This window comes from Amyelois transitella, chromosome 20 (assembly GCF_032362555.1).
Source record: "Amyelois transitella isolate CPQ chromosome 20, ilAmyTran1.1, whole genome shotgun sequence".
NCBI lineage: Eukaryota > Metazoa > Arthropoda > Insecta > Lepidoptera > Pyralidae > Amyelois > Amyelois transitella.
The window spans coordinates 4,144,880-4,162,082 of NC_083523.1; the positions used below are offsets into that span (position 1 = coordinate 4,144,880).

General features: G+C 33.1%; 2 protein-coding genes across 3 annotated transcripts; one reads left to right on the top strand and one right to left on the bottom strand.

Moving 5' to 3' along the window:
• Positions 1–389: 389 nt before the first annotated feature.
• LOC106131521 (dynein light chain Tctex-type) lies at positions 390–2,377 on the bottom strand. The gene is made up of 3 exons (XM_013330636.2): positions 2,218–2,377; positions 1,967–2,132; positions 390–970 (listed from the first exon to the last, which is right to left on the bottom strand). Exons 1-3 carry the CDS (start codon positions 2,251–2,253, stop codon positions 822–824), a joined length of 351 nt encoding a protein of 116 aa, XP_013186090.1. The 5' UTR covers positions 2,254–2,377; the 3' UTR covers positions 390–821.
• Positions 2,378–2,965: 588 nt separating this feature from the next.
• On the top strand, positions 2,966–14,371 carry LOC106131586 (palmitoyltransferase ZDHHC15B). Of its 2 annotated transcripts, XM_013330721.2 has the most exons (8): positions 2,966–3,214; positions 3,383–3,504; positions 3,696–3,802; positions 5,765–6,002; positions 8,205–8,343; positions 10,115–10,241; positions 11,539–11,649; positions 13,262–13,422. In XM_013330721.2, the coding sequence occupies exons 1-8, from the start codon at positions 3,049–3,051 to the stop codon at positions 13,335–13,337; spliced, it is 1,086 nt and encodes a 361-aa protein (XP_013186175.1). In that variant the 5' UTR covers positions 2,966–3,048; the 3' UTR covers positions 13,338–13,422. The 2 variants fall into 2 exon arrangements, with proteins under 2 accessions (XP_013186175.1, XP_013186176.1); XM_013330722.2 differs by lacking the exons at positions 11,539–11,649; positions 13,262–13,422 and adding an exon at positions 14,072–14,371.
• The last annotated feature ends 2,832 nt before the right edge of the window (positions 14,372–17,203 follow it).

Genomic DNA, 17,203 nt, shown 5'->3' on the forward strand with positions numbered 1-17,203 from the left:
AGATTTTCATCGACTTTCTAAAATTCTGATCACGACTGCACTCTCACAATGAGCCGCCAGTTCCTGAACAAGCAAGTGGTCTTCGTATAGTCCTGATCTAGCACCATGTGACTTCATTTTATTCTCGAGTATATTATAAATAAACTTTAAACTAAAAAAATCTTCGTCATCGCAAGTTGCATTGTATTTAAGCAGACTGTAAACGTAATTCTAAAACTGGTTAAGATCACTGTTGAATAAGTATATTACCCCACCAGAGTACACCCGCGTGGAACGCAAAATCCTTTTATAGCTTGGTTCCTAGTGTACCTTTACTTCTCACAATTTATGTCATAATGCGAAATTCTGAGGCTCTGTTATAATTATAACATTAGCATAAAAAGAACAAATAGATTTAGATATATTTTATTGAGTACGAAAATATATCCTAATTACTTAAAATTAAGTATGACTATAAAGTCTGTACATTGTTTACAAACCATGCAAATAATTTTACCAATATTATACCTCAGGTAAGCAGGTATATTTTCGTCACACAGAATGACTACTGACTTAGCATGATTTACAAACAATACACTTCACTGAAACAAAAGTGCAATCTTTCCATAACATTTACAGTGAAATTTTTATCCTAACATATTTATTGGAATTACAACATCTTATTTGATATTTTTTTTTCTGTAACAGTAATTTTAACATATCCAGCTTTATTAAAATTTACAATGCTATTGTCTAATACATGAGTTGTCTAATTAGTGGTTGTATTCCAAGCAACAACAGTGTAAAGTCATTTATGTTTACTTAAATCAAAATTGGTAAGTTTAGATGCCAAGGCCGAAAACAGAGACAATACAATACATGGTTTTGTTTTCCCAACGCACTGTGCAAGACCCATCAGTGTTGTTGTCCCAGAAACATGAAGATGCCGTGTGCAATCCAGCTCCGTTTTTCTGCATTATTGTGCATGTCACTGTAACAAATATGATGAAAGCTTGTTGAGAACTTTTAATTAGTGAATAATAAATAAATATATGCCGGACAAATTACACAGATTGAGTTAGCCTCTAAGTAAGTTTCAGACTTGTGTTATGAGATACTAACTCAACGATACTCTATTTAATAAAACTTATATAGATGAATATCCAAGACCCGGGCCAATCAGAAAGTTATTTTATTATTATGTCCTGGCCGGGAATCAAACCCGGAACCTCCAGTGTCCCAGACTAGCTAGTACTGCTGTGCTACAGAGGCCGTCAAATTAAATAAACTTAGTGCACATACAATAAAGCTAAACAAACAATTGGATTTAAATATGAAGTGTTGTTTTATAGGTTGCTTTATTAGGAGTCAAATGTCTGAAGTTGAAATTAAGGGGTGATAAAAGAAAAGGGGAATCAATTTTTTAAATGTATTATTTTATGAAAATAAAAAAGATTTTGTTACTTTCTGCGACTTTCTAATAATGACACATTCACTTCTTTTTTTAAAATTTTAACTGAAAAGATAGAAAAAGATAAAAGATAAGATGAATTATTTATTAACATTGGGGAATAAATTTGCAGTTATGAGTTAAACAAGATATTAACGTAATGCACATTTGGCATAAATTTGTATTTGAACAAAAAAGTTATTTAACTTTTTTGTTCAAATACAAATGTATGCCACTAAATATAAATAAAAAGAACAAGGATACAAGTATTAATTATCTGATTATATTATAGGTCACTGAACTTTACAAAGTTTAGTAACTCTTAACTATACATAATGTTTTGAACCATTGAAAAACAATATATCTAAACTATATATTTAAGAAATTGGAGTGTTTAAAGTCAGAAAAGATTTTGGTTAAGGTCTTCTGTTTTTACTTGTTGCCATACCAACATATAGTTGGCGGAGTTTTTGCTGAAATTGATTGCATGTGCCGGTAACGCTTATTACACTTGGTTTACATGATCATGACACATACCTATGTATTTGTACGGTTTCTGCAATTTTGTCAGTTGTCCCAAACATGATTCCACCACTGCAGATGTCCACTGATTAACTTTGTTATGTTGATATGCAGTCCCTCCGATAGAATTTTCTATTGCTTCCTTGATAATTTTACTGACATCGTCCACGATAAATTGATTCTGAAAACAGCACCATGACGGCGGTATTAATGAATCGATAATACATCAACATTGACTTATGTTATGAACTCCAAAGTGAGCTTACCTCTTCTGCCAAATCATTACACTCTTTCACTTCCATGATTTTAATAAGATTGTATGAAATTAATGTTTTTTTTTGTTTTGGAAATCGTTACAGCAAAACAACAAAATTTTTGACGCTCACAAGTGAAAGAAAACTCCAAGTTGTTTGTTTGACGTTTGCTCTTTTCATGTTGGTAGTAGTTTTCTGCTTTTGTTTTTTATTTTGTCTCTGGATAAAAGGTCGAATAGGATCATTCTGAATTAAGAAAATAGAAAATAGTGTGAAATGAACACCTGATTTATTATGTTTATTAATCATTGACTTAAAATAATTATGGATAAAATTATTCTGGCTTTAAAATTTGGATACTACTCTGAGCAGTAAGAATATAAGATATTGCCTTTCATGACTTAATAAGGCGTTCGATTAGACTAGACGATTTCAAATTAATAATTTTGTTTTCAGTTTCAAAGCTTAATAAATTCAGCCTAGCCTAGATTTTTCAACGTTCGTAAATAAGGCCACAGTTAAGAATCATACGAATAGAAGGGAAAAATGCTTTTAAAAATTTACGCTACAAACATAACAAGCGACACGGCGCCACACTTCCAAAGCTTCCTACATATATCAAAGCATAGCACTAAAAGTTATGGACTGGCACAAAAAAAATTCAAGATTGGCACAAAATCAAGGAGCTTGAACCGTGTAAATAGCCATCGACAAATAATCATATATTTTTTTGTAACTTTCATTTTTCATTGCTGTCATGTCATGTCATGCATGTCAATTTTTTATTGTCTCGAGAAATGGAACGATCATGGATGTTTTCAATTTTTATTTAATTAAATAACTATGTCTTCGTCAGTTCAAAATAATAGAGTGTCCCACCCAGGATATTGTGTTTGTTGCAGAATGTGCAATAAGTGGTGTTGGAGGGTCTTCAAATGGTTTCCAGTATTGTTGATAGTGTCGATCATAATTTGGTCATATTATGCCTACGTTATTCAGTTGTGTATTTGTGAGTATTTTTAATTAAACTAGGTTTTTTATTTTTCATGCTGTTTCTAAAAATATTTCTCAGTACATATATGATGCATTATCATGTGTTAACTGGATGTTCATTATTCTATATAACTGGTCCACTTTCTTTTTTATACATGTATTAACTTAGGCATTTATTTTTCAGTTACAATTGAAAATACAGCCCAACAATGTGTTTATTTGGTGCTCTATCACATATTGTTGATAATGTTTGCTTGGTCATACTGGAGGACAATATTTGCTGATATAAAGCCTATTCCAGATAAGGTAAGTCATCAGGTACAATTAATCTAGTATGTTCAAAAGAGTCAATTATTCCTAAAAATGCACATATAAAAATAAAGCTAAAATGTTAATTTTGGACAAGGCATTAGTTGTCTTTAAGAAATTATAATTCCTACTGAATAAGTTGATGCAACTTCATTGTATTGTGTCTGTCTAAAAATATTTATTTCCAGTACAAGTTGCCAGAAGTAGAACTGGAGAAGTTATTAAGCGCAGAGTCTGAGGATGCACAGAGGACCATTCTAGAGAACTTTGCCAAAGATCTCCCAATAGTAACAAGGTATTTATTTTGTATTGTTTCGGGACTTAGAATAGAACTACTCCATATCTTTCCCATAGACATCATAAAAGGCGACTAAAAAATAGGCTTATGAACTAGGGATTCCTCTTGTATACTGGCAGTAAATTAAAATAATTAAAAGAATTGTCTTAACTGATAATAACAATATGTAAAGAAAATGTGAGGTTAAGTTATTTGAATACTTTGTAGCTGATAAATATTGGTCTATGAATATTAAAGTAAAGGGTCATTCACCCAAGTCGTGTGACCTCTTGTATGATTTACTGTCTCATGACGTGATACACTTTATGGTGTGGCAACATCTCGAAAACATCACATGCCACCAGCCGTATATCATATAATTTAATGTATAATTTATATTTAATATAAAACTATAGCTGATAAATATTACTCTTTAATTTAAAACAACAGAATTATCTGCATGAGCACTAAAGAAAAAAATTGTGAAGCTATGTGTCTTAATTTTATCACAATTTACTGATTTTTAATTTTGTAAATCATTGTGTTTATAAATAAAATAAAAAAAATCTAATTGTACTTTGAAAGGTTTTTCTCAATTCTAGAATAACAAAATATATCAGCTTGCTACTCTCAGGAAAAAAAGAAACAAAAAAGGAAATTTTAGAAAAAATTGGTAATGCTATTCCTGTGCTAACGAGGTTTGCCTTCTGTGAATACTTGTAGCTAGAATTGAGAAAAATCGTAGGTAGATTATCGTTTATCAAGATTCGTTACTTTAACAACCTTTTAGTGACTATCATACTTATATGTTTTAAAATCCCTTTCAGTTATAAAAGTGTATTGTAAAGTACTACCACGTTTATAAGTCGCCGCTGCAATATTTGACAGCACCAAATAGCGCTACATACCGCCGAATCAAACCAAATAAAATACTTGTAAAATAACTTCTAAAGGGACTTTTAAGGCTATGCAGGGCTAGCAACCTGTCACTATTTGCATCTCAATTCTCTCATCAAACCATATAGCTGAACGTGACCTATCAGTCTTTTCAAGACTGTTGGCTCTGTATACACCGCAAGGGATATAGACGTGATTATTATGTATGTATGTAACTTTTATAGCAATATTTTCTGCTATCGCGCTAATGATACTAGTGCGGGCAGTTCAGTTTAATTGGTGCACTTTAAAAGTTTGACGGCTCAAAAAGTTTTTACACGTCGTAAAAAAATTTGACTTGCGTACAAGTGCTGTAATTGTTTATAATATTGATAACGCCAAACTTTAACCATCGTAGTTTAGTTTTAGGATGTTGGTCTCATTTTGATTTTAGTTGAGTTCTTAATTGGCGAATTTCATTATATGTAATTCCTTTCAAGTACAAGTTTAAATGAACCCTGTACAGCAAATTCAGCGCTACATTTTCCTTATACAATGTATTTAATAAGTTGACAGGTCATTTGATATCTTAACAACTATTTGAAGCCACTTACCACATAGTACATATAATTAGCTCCCTTTACCGACATGTTCAGTATGCGATTTCATTTCCTAATTGAAACTAGTTAGTCGTATTGCTGTACATTAGTCATGAATGAATGCTTTATTTGGATACATAGATAGTTATCTACTACATGTTTGGAATATGTATCGGTCAAGCAATAATATTTCTACTCAAACTTTGTAAAAAGGATAAATTTGTGTATGTTTGTAATACCTATGTTCAAACAAAAACGACTGGGCCGATTTTACCAAATTATTACGTTAAGAAGTAACATAGGCAGAACTTTTGTTTTGTAATTCCCACGGGAACGAAGCCCTGCCCAATCTTAGTCCATTACAGCTATATTGCCTACAGCTATATTGAAAATACCTAGGTTGCCTAAGCAGAGCTTGTTAAAATGCCATTAAAAAAGGGATCTTGCGTATCAACTAAATTATATGTCGAACTCTTTCTCTTATTTCCATAATTCATAATCTCAGGACGATGTCCGGCTCGGTCCGCTACTGCAACCGCTGCGTGCTGGTGAAGCCCGACCGCGCACACCACTGCAGCATCTGCTCCCGCTGCGTCCTCAAGATGGACCACCACTGCCCGTGGGTCAACAACTGCGTCTGCTACCACAACTACAAGTTCTTCATGCTGTTCCTTGGCTACGCTTTAGTCTACTGCATCTTCATCATGGGCACCTGTTTGCCATATTTTATCAAGTTTTGGAAGGTAAGATTTTAACGTTTTTTAAATTGCATTGAACTGTTTATAAGTTATACAGGTATTAAACGCGCACGTAACGTACCTTTATATCGAACGTTATAACATAATTCGACACGTCCGAAATAAAATGAAGTTACGTTACGTGCGCGTTTAATACCTCTTATTTCTATATATAGGTATGATTTTGTTCTAACCTACTCAGAACAGAGACAGGCATGAGTCATAAATCATAATTTAGCCGTGGTTTAAGCCCAATATCCTAGTCCTGGTCATAATCGTGGTTCAGCCCGGTAGCGTCCATTTTTAGGTGGAGCCCGTGGTCCAATATAGACTACCGTTCGGAAACCGGAAAATCATGTAAAAAAAATGAAAGATACTGGTAAAAATTTTTTTTTTTTTATAAAAATGGGCTTTAAAATATAAAATTAATACTTTCTCGATTTATACTCATCAGCTTTCTTTTACTACCTACATATAAACATCAACTTGATAACGCTGCCTGAGTAATATGAACGCCTTTTTGCGTATCATCTAATTTTACTTATGCTGTAAATTGTTGTTCATTTGTGCGATAAAGAGCTAAATATGTTATTTATAAATACTGACTGTTTAAATGCAAAAATTTACAGATTTATCGAGAATACAAGCATGCCCACTGCGATATGTTAATAGAAAACGGAAACTTTACAAAACAATGCATCGATATGCTGAATGTAACAAAGTTGTACTATTATAATAGTCATCGTAACATACAATATATTAGATGCATTAGTCGCTTACACGTGTTTGAATTCATTAATATTATGTATAGAATTTTTCATGTAGAGGAAGTAGATAATTCATTTAAAACTTTATGGTAATCGTTACAAATGCTTGCTACTTCTATAGATTATTTCACACCCTAGTGTCAGAGTATCTAATCTATGATATAAAACATATATGCTTACCTACGGATGCTCACTAAGACTGAAATTTAAACTTACCTTACGAAACACGAACTTACCTTATCGGACAAGCCGGTGAGTCACAGGTGACATACATTACATGTACAGGACGATTAGCATTTCCAACAGTTTTAATTTGATATTGAACCACTTTTCTTTTGGTTCCAAGTGAAGGCAAAGTTAGGAATAATATTACTTGTAAATAAAGCAATCTAACAATTTTGAATTTATTTTGGTTGCCGGTTCAGCTCCCAGATGTTTCAGAGATTAGAATAACAAAGAGTCAAAAAGTAAAAACAAAAATTATATTTCAACCATTAACTTAGATTTTTTAAAGTCGTACAAACTATTTGGGCACTGCTTGTAAAATCTAAAAAATACTGTTGACCTTTGAAATGCGCTGAGTGATTAAACTTGCACTACAAAACGTGCGCAAACGCATGTTTATCTCATAAACACTTGCAAATTATCGTAGGTACTTGTTAAAAAGTGTAATTTTCTAGATATTTCATATTATTTAGTTATTCCTTATATGTAGATCTGTTTACAAATACGGGATTCTTGCCAGATTACGTCATAATCGACCACGTTTTACGAACGGTTTATAGCCGAGTATTTTATGTAAACATCGATACTGTAGTTCCGTTATTATTGTAAACAAATTATTATTAGCCCAGTAGAAAATTAATTTTGAACTCATTAAAATGTTCCACATTGTTTAAATTTTCTATTTTCGTTTTCGCAGTGGGAATGTTTCCTTTTTTGTGGTATTTCTGTAAATATTCCTTACTTTAAAACAATGTGGAATGTTGTAAGTTTCAAACCATATATGTATGTAGTTAAAGTCAAAGTTTTTATCTTGTGTACAAACAATAGGTGAACGATATTCTAGTCTCTTCTCGAGTAACCGGGCAGGAATTACATCCCACACACCACGGATGTCTCATTATTATAAAAATATGTTATGATTTTTCCTAATTTCAATGAATCCTCTTCAGTTTGTTTTGCTTGATAGATGTGTCCCTCTTTATCTCGCCTTCCTTATACATATTTTAGATGAAAAGATGTTATTGTGGTTTGACGTCCATACAAGCTTTATAAAAGAAAATATTTGTATTTTTGTTTATACGTAATAAAAAGAAGATGGAGTGATTTAAATGAAATTTGTCCCAAAGGCGGACTAGATCTTAAAATAAACGGCGGAATAAGTAACTTTATACGGACCAAATCTGCGGTCTAAATTCTAGTTTGTTCTCATGTACAGGGTGATTTCGGCGGCGCAGCAGCGACGGGCCGATATCACATTGTGTTCGCATTCTTCGTCTCGCTCATGTTCGCCATCTCGCTCGGCTCGTTGTTCGGCTACCATTGCTATCTCGTCATGAACAATAGAACAACTTTAGGTGAGTTTGCTTCAATGTTTATAGAACTGACGCTGTAGACCAGGACGAAGTGGAAAGTGAAAAGTTTGAAACACTGGCAGAGGGTGCAACTGTGAATTCGCAAATATGAGAAAAAGAGAGCTTCGGTATGCTTATTGAGAAGCTTATTTGCAGTAACGTTCATTATTATCTCGGAGTTAAGAACCTGGTTACATTACACCCCTCTCATCTCTGCGTGTTCCCGGTTGCACCCTCCACAGAAGTGTTCCGAGGCCCAGGGTCGGCCTGGTTACAATATACCATGTCGATAGTTTTCCTCACCGTAAGTGCAACATTTCGTGGACCACTTATTTCGTTGTTGCGTAGGTACCTTAGCCTTTCGTACATAAAATACCTTGCGTTAAAATCAGAACTGCGAATACGCACGTGTTTTTTAACATATGTAATATCTTTCATTTATAATAAAGTAAAGAAATAAAAAATAACAAATATAATTTATCCTTGAAGTGACTGCGTTTTCTGAAATCATAACTTTAAAACTTACAAAACATCGTTACGGTCTTCAAGAACCTGAATATCTAGTTGTTCAAAGAAACTAACGTAGAGTTTGGTTTCAGATATGCTGATTAATTACAATCGGCAGGGCACTCCTACAGGGCAGATGGTTAACTCTGTGCTTAAAACTTTGATCAACGGTAAATGCGGTCACTTCAACTGGAACGTTGTAAAATCATGTAGATAAACGTTGACGTAGATGTAATCTGAATGTAGATCGTGTAGATTATCATTGTTAAGTTATAAGTATAACTATATCGGTTATCTGATTAGTTTTAATCGTTGGAGGAATCGTGCAAACATGTCTATGGTTAATATTTTTTTGAGTTACGTACATGTACATCAATTAAATGCTCTTACGCGAAGGAAAAACAAAGTCAGGGAACCTGCACAGACAGAATATTAAACTATACATCTAGGACAAACTAAAAAGCATCCGGTTTTAAGATGATCATGGAGGCTAAAGAGATTTTAAACAATATTATTCCCTGATTATGATGATCCCATTTCTGAATTGTTACCATGTTCGAATACAAGAGCGCAGTTGGGATAGGGACTATTTGCAAATGAGAGAAGTTCTTGATTATTAATTTTTAAATAAGTACATTGATTATTACAACACATTGACTATTATAATGTATTTTGTGTACGATTATAAAGTTGTTAAAAGATTAAGATAAGTTTACTTACCATACGTAGAACTACATATTGAATAGACATTTCCGGTTCATATTTTTTATTTCTTGATAAAATTTCCTTTACTACGGGCAAAGAGACATTCGAGGGAACGATTCTCACGCAATCGGACAAAGTTCATGATAGAAAATATTTCGAAATCACGTAGGTATATCACTATATCACGCAGTTTAAGATTGCGGAGAAATTAACAAAATAAAATCTTATACTTATGTATATTGCAAGAATGCTGAAAGGGACATCAAGGTCATAGGATTCAGGTCTATGATAAAATAAATAATTAGCTCAGCCAAGTTTCTTCATCAGCGTGGGAAAAGTATTCTAACTTGTTTGTGGTCTCAGATCAAGATAGATATCTTGGTAGAAAGATACTGGCATGAAGCCACTTAACCGACTAAGGATACCTTTTGACCCGTGGATTTCATACAGCTAAGATCATGTTGAAATGAACTCTTTCTTTAATATTGTTCTTTGCAATAAGATTTTATTAACCAACTTAAATTAAACCAACAAACAAGCAATGTTTAACTAAACATTTCAGAGGCGTTCCGTGCCCCCATGTTCCGGGGAGGCGCGGACAAGAACGGCTTCTCACTGGGAGCGTACAACAATTTCAAGGAGGTGTTCGGCAATAGCCCCAACTTGTGGATGGTGCCAGTTTTCACAAGGTAATTACTTAATTTTTTTTTCAATCTTGGCCTCTAGGTATTTTGCTAGCAGGCAAAACCTGACAGAATACATAGTCGTTATTCGCTTGTATAATCCCACAGAAACAGTGTTTTTTCTGAGATATGAGGTACCGTGTCCTTAGTACTCTTACTGTTTGTGCGTTTGAAGAAAATTAGCTAAGAAGTTTAAACGTGAAGCTACCTTAAAAACTCATTTTCGCAATTTTATCAGTTAGGACGGGACTAATTAATTATTGGGTCATGGTCTGTTTAAGATGCCGAGCAATTAAGAGGAAATATATCGATAATAACTTTGAGTCAAGCAACATGTACTATGAACTCTAATATTAGTCTTAAAATAGAACTGATATCATTTGACCTCCTCAGATAAACAGATAGATAAGCAGATTAGCTGTATGATATTAACTTGACTGACGAACTACGAATAGAAAATGCATGTGCATACAAATGATAACAAATGTTTAGTGCCGGTTTGTGACCCCAAATGTGTGCATGTTTTTAATGTGTGAAAAAGAAGTGAATGACCAACAGGCGAATTACATAATTGCGTAACACAAGTTCACGATGTATTAAATTTATGTGCCCAATGACACCTTTGATCATTATACTTAACAATTTTTTTAGAAGTCTCATCGAAGATATCTTCTTTAACCACTGTCTTGTCTGTACTACCTACTATGTTTCTAAATCTGACGGCCTGTTTGGTGAAAAAGTATTTACAACTAACAGTTTTTGACATTGTACATATTTTCATATCCTAATAATAACAAGCATATATTTAATTAATTCACATGAAATAGATATATTTTAGATTTAATTTTCATCATATCACATGCACCGCCTTTATTTATGACATAACATCATTTAACCATTGCATGACGTGTTTCTTCTAATAAATATAGTATATATTATCAACGTTTTTTAAATTACAATATTATTCCCAGCGTCTCTGACACATAATTATTTTCTTTTGATAAATTAAGATTGCATGAAAAATTATTTTTTCGTAATAATGTAAACATTTAGAGAATGTTGAAACTAATTTGACATTATTCTTGATTATGATAAGTCACATTTCAATGCAGTCATCTGTTTTCAGACTGAATCATATCTTATCGGCCAGAAACTGATTTTCTATATATCTTTTCCCTGTTTACGGCCGATTCATGTGCAATGTCATTAATCTTAAAAATATAAAGGGCGGGAGGAATTAATCGATCAGTGCCTATCCCAGTATTTTTTTCACTTTCCTCTGAAATCATGGTCATTTTGTCAGCCTCGGGGACGGATGCCAATTCCCAGTGCGCCGCGAACATCAACTACAGACGTTCACATCCCCCCAGGAATGTCCCCATGGGTACGAGTCCATGGGCACCACGAGGTCAAGGTCAGACCCGCTGGACGGGCGCCCGTCAGCCGATTTCAAACACATACCTTGAGTAAAAAAAAAAAATCCCGAACAATTTTTCATGTCTCAACTGCCAGTTACGCGAGCAATTTTCGTAGCGAGTTTGAATTTCATTTGAATTTGAAAAAGTTTTTCTTTTACTATACAATACCTATAGCGTTTAGGTAGAAAATAAATTTTAAATGAATACATACCTATTACGATACTTTTATTAGATTAGATTTTAAAATCGAGCGTCTTCCTTAATCGTATTTCAAATAATAATTTAGTGGTGCTAGGTTTTGTATTTTTATGTACCTACTAGTTTAGTGATTAATTCCATACAAAAATTCTATGACAATAATGGTAATACCGAGTGTAGTATTAGAATTCAGTATGATCTTAATTTACAGATTGCCTCTGGCAAGTTAATTTGCTCATATTGATAATAAGATAATTCAAAATATTTTAATACTCAAGTTGTGTGAAGAAATGTGACTGACGTGTGTCTTTGATGAGAAATATTGAAGTTTAAGAATTTATTGCATTATAAAAATTAATGGTTCCAATATTGAAATAATTGTTATATATATTCGCAAATTGCTTTTTAATGCATTTATAATTTCTGAGCTATATACACCACACAAGACTGATAAAGTTAGAGAGAGTAATAATAATATTTTGTAAGTATGTTTTGTGCACAATAAAATGTTTTGTTCTTTATTTTGTTTTTTATTTTTTTTCTTCTAGTTCTGTTTGTTTACACAGCAACAAATTCTTGAAGAATATTTTATTTAACATTTCATGTTCCACGATTTATCAAAGTCGAGCCAAAAATGTGCTATTCGTAAAATAAACACTTGACAAATCGCTGTTATGCTTCTTATAACGGGCATTTCTGAAAATGAAAAGTTTGCAGATAAATGATTTCTCTAATTTAAAAACAAAATTCAGAAATGCACCTATATCAGAAATGAATATTTTCACTTGCACATTTATTTACACATCGACAGCTTAATAATCAATTTATTATTAGCAAGCAATTGGATACAAAAACCATTGGCGATACCTTCTTGACGTCTCTGTGTGCTGTATATCACAAAACTATGTTACCCTTCTATTTTCCAGGGTGACTTAAGTCTTCTCTTACTCTCTCAGTCTTCTTTCTTATGCATGTTATCGGTGCTACAGATTATTATTGAAGTTCATTAAAACATAGGTATATAAGATACGCCACTGACACTGTTAAGTATAATTAAATTAATTTAGAAAAATTATGGGATTTAAAAATTATAAAATTACTTATCATAATGTCATTTAAGACACTTGATTATTTAATTCATTTCTTCATATTGAAAGCCGTGGAATTGTTTACTAAAGTATAAAAATACTATCACGTCTTTTTCTGTATTGGGAATAATCAAGCCATAAGTTGGCGAATACCAAAATTTTTTTTCCGAAAAATGTAGGTAATTTTCTTTTTTCTTTTTAAAACTACTACTTTAACGTAACATAATCTGCAGCACCAACAATACTGTGTTTGTCCTGCTTTTCTATCTCTTATTACCTACTTAGGATGTCATTTAAAAATGAGGCTTTATTACGATTTTAGCTCGGAGCCTGGCCACGAGACTGAGAGATGGAGACTTTGCCCCCGAAAGGGCCGGACTGTACCGCAAATAGTTTAAGAAATAACGTTTAATAATAAAATTAATCCTTAATCCATTTTTTCACGATATTTTATTACATATAAATAAAACATGTCCAATAAAACATGCTTTTCATTCATCGGCGACGTCATCCTTTTGGAAATTATTCAAAATTTATAGTCATTCACTTCTTTTTATCGTAGTACGTAAAATTTTGATAACGAGAAAGTGTCCTTTTGCATGCTAATTATATGTAGCAAAAACTATATCCCGAACACAGTTTTAAGTCCATAATAGATGGAGAATACGTTGTGCCTGGCTTTTAGAAATATACTTCGCACTTATATAAGGTTATTATTGTAAAACATCTTTCTTTTTATGAAAAAGAATGAAGTTGTGCATCAGGAAGCCAATTAGATGATGCACATCATACGCGATCTAGATGTCACTAGCGCTTTTTTTTAAATCATTATTATGCGGAACAAATGAGAATCTGCAAGATATTTTTTTATAACTTAATGACAAAATGTTAACATAAGTAGCAATTTGGAAACCTTATTCTCATTTGATTCGTGTATAAAAAAATAGAAAGCATGTCTGTGCTTTACATGTTAGAGTCAAATTTAACACTACAAAGCCAGGACACACCTAATTTTTTAATCCACATTACAATCGAGAAACATTCATTTCGAAGCATGAAATCAAATCATTACAAAATCAGATGACAGACAATGAAAATGTGAACATTACATTGAATTGTGCCATGGGAATAGTTTCGGAGACGGCATCGTGTATCCGCTGCCGCAGCCAGACGAGGACACCGAGTCGTTGCTTAGTTCCGAGCGATGGGAGCGGTGGGGCGAGCGAGCGAGGCCCTTCGATGAGAGGGAAAGTTCCTCCTTTGACGAACTATGAGTGTAAATCCGGCCATCTTACTTTGTGCAGGTTTAGATCAAGGTTGCTTTATAAGCATGTACCATTGGTGGATTTCAAAAAATCACTAATCACGTTACGTATAGAACTAATGGTGCGCTGTGATTGGTCGGCTTCATGCATCTTCGCCTCTATTGGGGGCGTGCTTTTAAACATTTTGGACTTTGTTGACAACAGCATTTAGAAGCTTTTATTCCAAGCTTTGAGGTTTTCGTGTGGTTTACCAAGGTCTTTGTGCATTTGTATATTATATAGATTTTGAATATTATATGATCAGAGCTTAGTTTTGTTACATACCTGATTGTACTGATAATTAATTTTTATACCAGCAAACGCTCCATAGAAATGGGATTGTCATTTTTTTAGATTCTGTGATGGTTAATTAGAAACTACCCGATATTATAATTAAGGTAAAAGCAATTGTATAATTTGCCTTCAATATGTAGATTTGATCGCCCGCACGTGTAACGTGGCCGAGATAAAGTACTATTCAGTGAATCATGAACTTTGGGTATAATTGGTGCTTATTGTCATGTCATGTAGTTATATTACGGCTGAGAAATGAGATGTATAGAGCAACAAAAGTACGTCTACAGACGCTTTTCAAAATCTCATGTTGTGCTGTGATTTAAAACATACTTTTGAATATTATCAGTACATGTACTTTTGTTGTTTAATATTTAAACTAGTGTGAATTGTAACTTCCTTGGAATTTATAAGGCTGACCAAGATAGAGTTTGCTTTGGCCCAGTTAATAATTAATAATTGAGATAAAAGTGAATGTTTGAAGTTAGACCAAATTACAGATACATGTGAAATTTGATAAAATTCTGTTCAAGAGTTTCGAAGTTGTCAATTAAGTACCTATTATGTACCTACTAATATAATAAAGAATCCCACTACTACGTAACTGACGTTTGATTCTCATCGTCACTCAGTTTTTGAACTCCAAGAATGTTTTTTTAGCTTCACGATTTAAACAATTCTTGTGAATTTTGCTATTTGATAAAGGTTAGTGTTCCATTTGTGGACCAGTTAAGCGGTTTCAAACTTTTAAATTTAATAATGATTACTTAATAATTAACGATCTATAGATCTATGTGTTTTTATGAATATTTTGGCTTTACTTTGATTACATTTATACATATCTGTGTTTTACATAAAGCATTTATTATAATATGCACTATACAAAATAAAAATCTGGTATGTACCCATACCTCGACCATCAAAAACCAATACCTGACCAGGCAATGCTCCAATAGCTGACCACTACTAAAAACTTAAATTAAGGCAATAAATAGACATTTATTTGTTATTAATTTGTTTATTAAAATTGTTAATAGCTAATAAACATATTTTTTAGTAAATCTAAACCTGCATATAAAAAAATTTATAACGACAAAGAGAGAGATCAAACATTTAAAAGATATCACCGTTTATTATAATATTTTTACGAAACTATTATTATTATTAACCTTTTATAAAACTTCAAAAGTAAGTAAGTAATTTTAAAACACATAACAAAAAAAAATATCCATAAAAAAAGAATGTTGGAAATATGTAAGAAAAAGTAACTAAACAGTAAAAGGCAAAAATTTTGACATTTCTTTTACCGTATAAAAACCTCTTTTGTTCGTTAAGACTGGTGTATCTATATGCTCTACTATATCTTTCATAGAGTACCAAATTTTGTCTGGTTTTTCGGGCCATCTAAAAGTGTTTCCTGTGGAGAAAGTCATTGAGCTTATTTCGAAACTACACTTATCAACGCTTTCTACCACTCCCGGAAAGTATTCTCCTTCGTATCTTATTATCACATAGTCTCCCTTAGATAACTTCTTTTTCTTCCCACAAATTCTGCTGAGGGGTATGTTCTCGGAATCCGAATTAGATATTTCATCTTGCTCTGAATTTTTATCTTCGCTTTCTGTTTCACTATCACTCCATATAATCTGTCTTCTTGATTTTTTACTTTTTCTACGACTAGGTTGTTTCGAATTCTTTGCTCTAGGTGCTTTTTGACTCTTATTTGCTCTTATTTCCTCTCGTATTCTTTTCCTTCTTTCCACCTCTTCAGCTTTTCTGTCTTTCTCCTGTTCTTTTATTTTATAATATTCCCGAAATGCTGGAGACGTAACTGCTAAAGGCATACGTTCTTTGGTATATTTTTTTATTGGTGAATCAGATGGAAATAGAATATGATTTGCGAAAGCCGGACTAACTAATTTCTGTTTCTGTGCCATTATCTCTATTAATTTAGGATTGATATGCTTAGTGGAGCACGTTTCTGAACTTAGTGGCGGCGTCTTATCAATAGAGCGCCTTAGTAGTAAATATTCTTGATTATTCGAGGAGCTTGCTACCTGTTTATTTAGTTCAGGAGTTATACACGAATTGGCATCTGGGTGATTTTTATTGGGAGTCGTAACTGAACTGCACGTAGTAGAGTCCGTTCGCAAAGCTCGTGGTGGTGTTAACATAATAGATGGAGACGGAGGCAAATCATTATCTTGGTTGAATTCAGGAAGCAGATTTTCCGTTGCTATTTCATTTTCAATAAATACATCTTCAGACACATTTTTATGCAAACATTGTCGACGGAACTTCTTCCACACATAAAATAATTCTTTTGCTGATTCGTCTCCTTGCCAATCTTCTTTTTCGGCCCTTCTAAATTGTTCCGCGCGGCCTCGCCTCATAAAGGACTCCAGCAAAAGAAGTGTTTCCACTCCGACTTCAGTAGCACTTGGTAAAACTTTTCGCACTTCATTGTCCATACATTTACTATAGTCTACCGCAGAAGGATCAAATGGATAGAGTCCACACCGCTTAAAACCGTTTGCTACTATTTGGGACGTGACTTTATTTTGAAATACTTTGAGCAAAAGGGGTGCAAAGCCAGCACGAGTAATATACTTATTGCCCGTGTTTTGTTTGTATTCAAACACAGTGTTTTGCCAACCACTTTTAAG

Coding starts and splice junctions, on each gene's coding strand:
- LOC106131586 (XM_013330721.2), top strand. CDS start 3,049: ATGTCTTCGTCAGTTCAAAATAATAGAGTGTCCCACCCAGGATATTGT. Junction 3,505..3,695: donor TAAAGCCTATTCCAGATAAG/GTAAGTCATCAG, acceptor ATTTATTTCCAG/TACAAGTTGCCAGAAGTAGA. Junction 6,003..8,204: donor ATTTTATCAAGTTTTGGAAG/GTAAGATTTTAA, acceptor TCTCATGTACAG/GGTGATTTCGGCGGCGCAGC.
- LOC106131521 (XM_013330636.2), bottom strand. CDS start 2,253: ATGGAAGTGAAAGAGTGTAATGATTTGGCAGAAGAG. Junction 2,133..2,217: donor GTAATGATTTGGCAGAAGAG/GTAAGCTCACTT, acceptor TGCTGTTTTCAG/AATCAATTTATCGTGGACGA. Junction 971..1,966: donor GAAACCGTACAAATACATAG/GTATGTGTCATG, acceptor TATTTGTTACAG/TGACATGCACAATAATGCAG.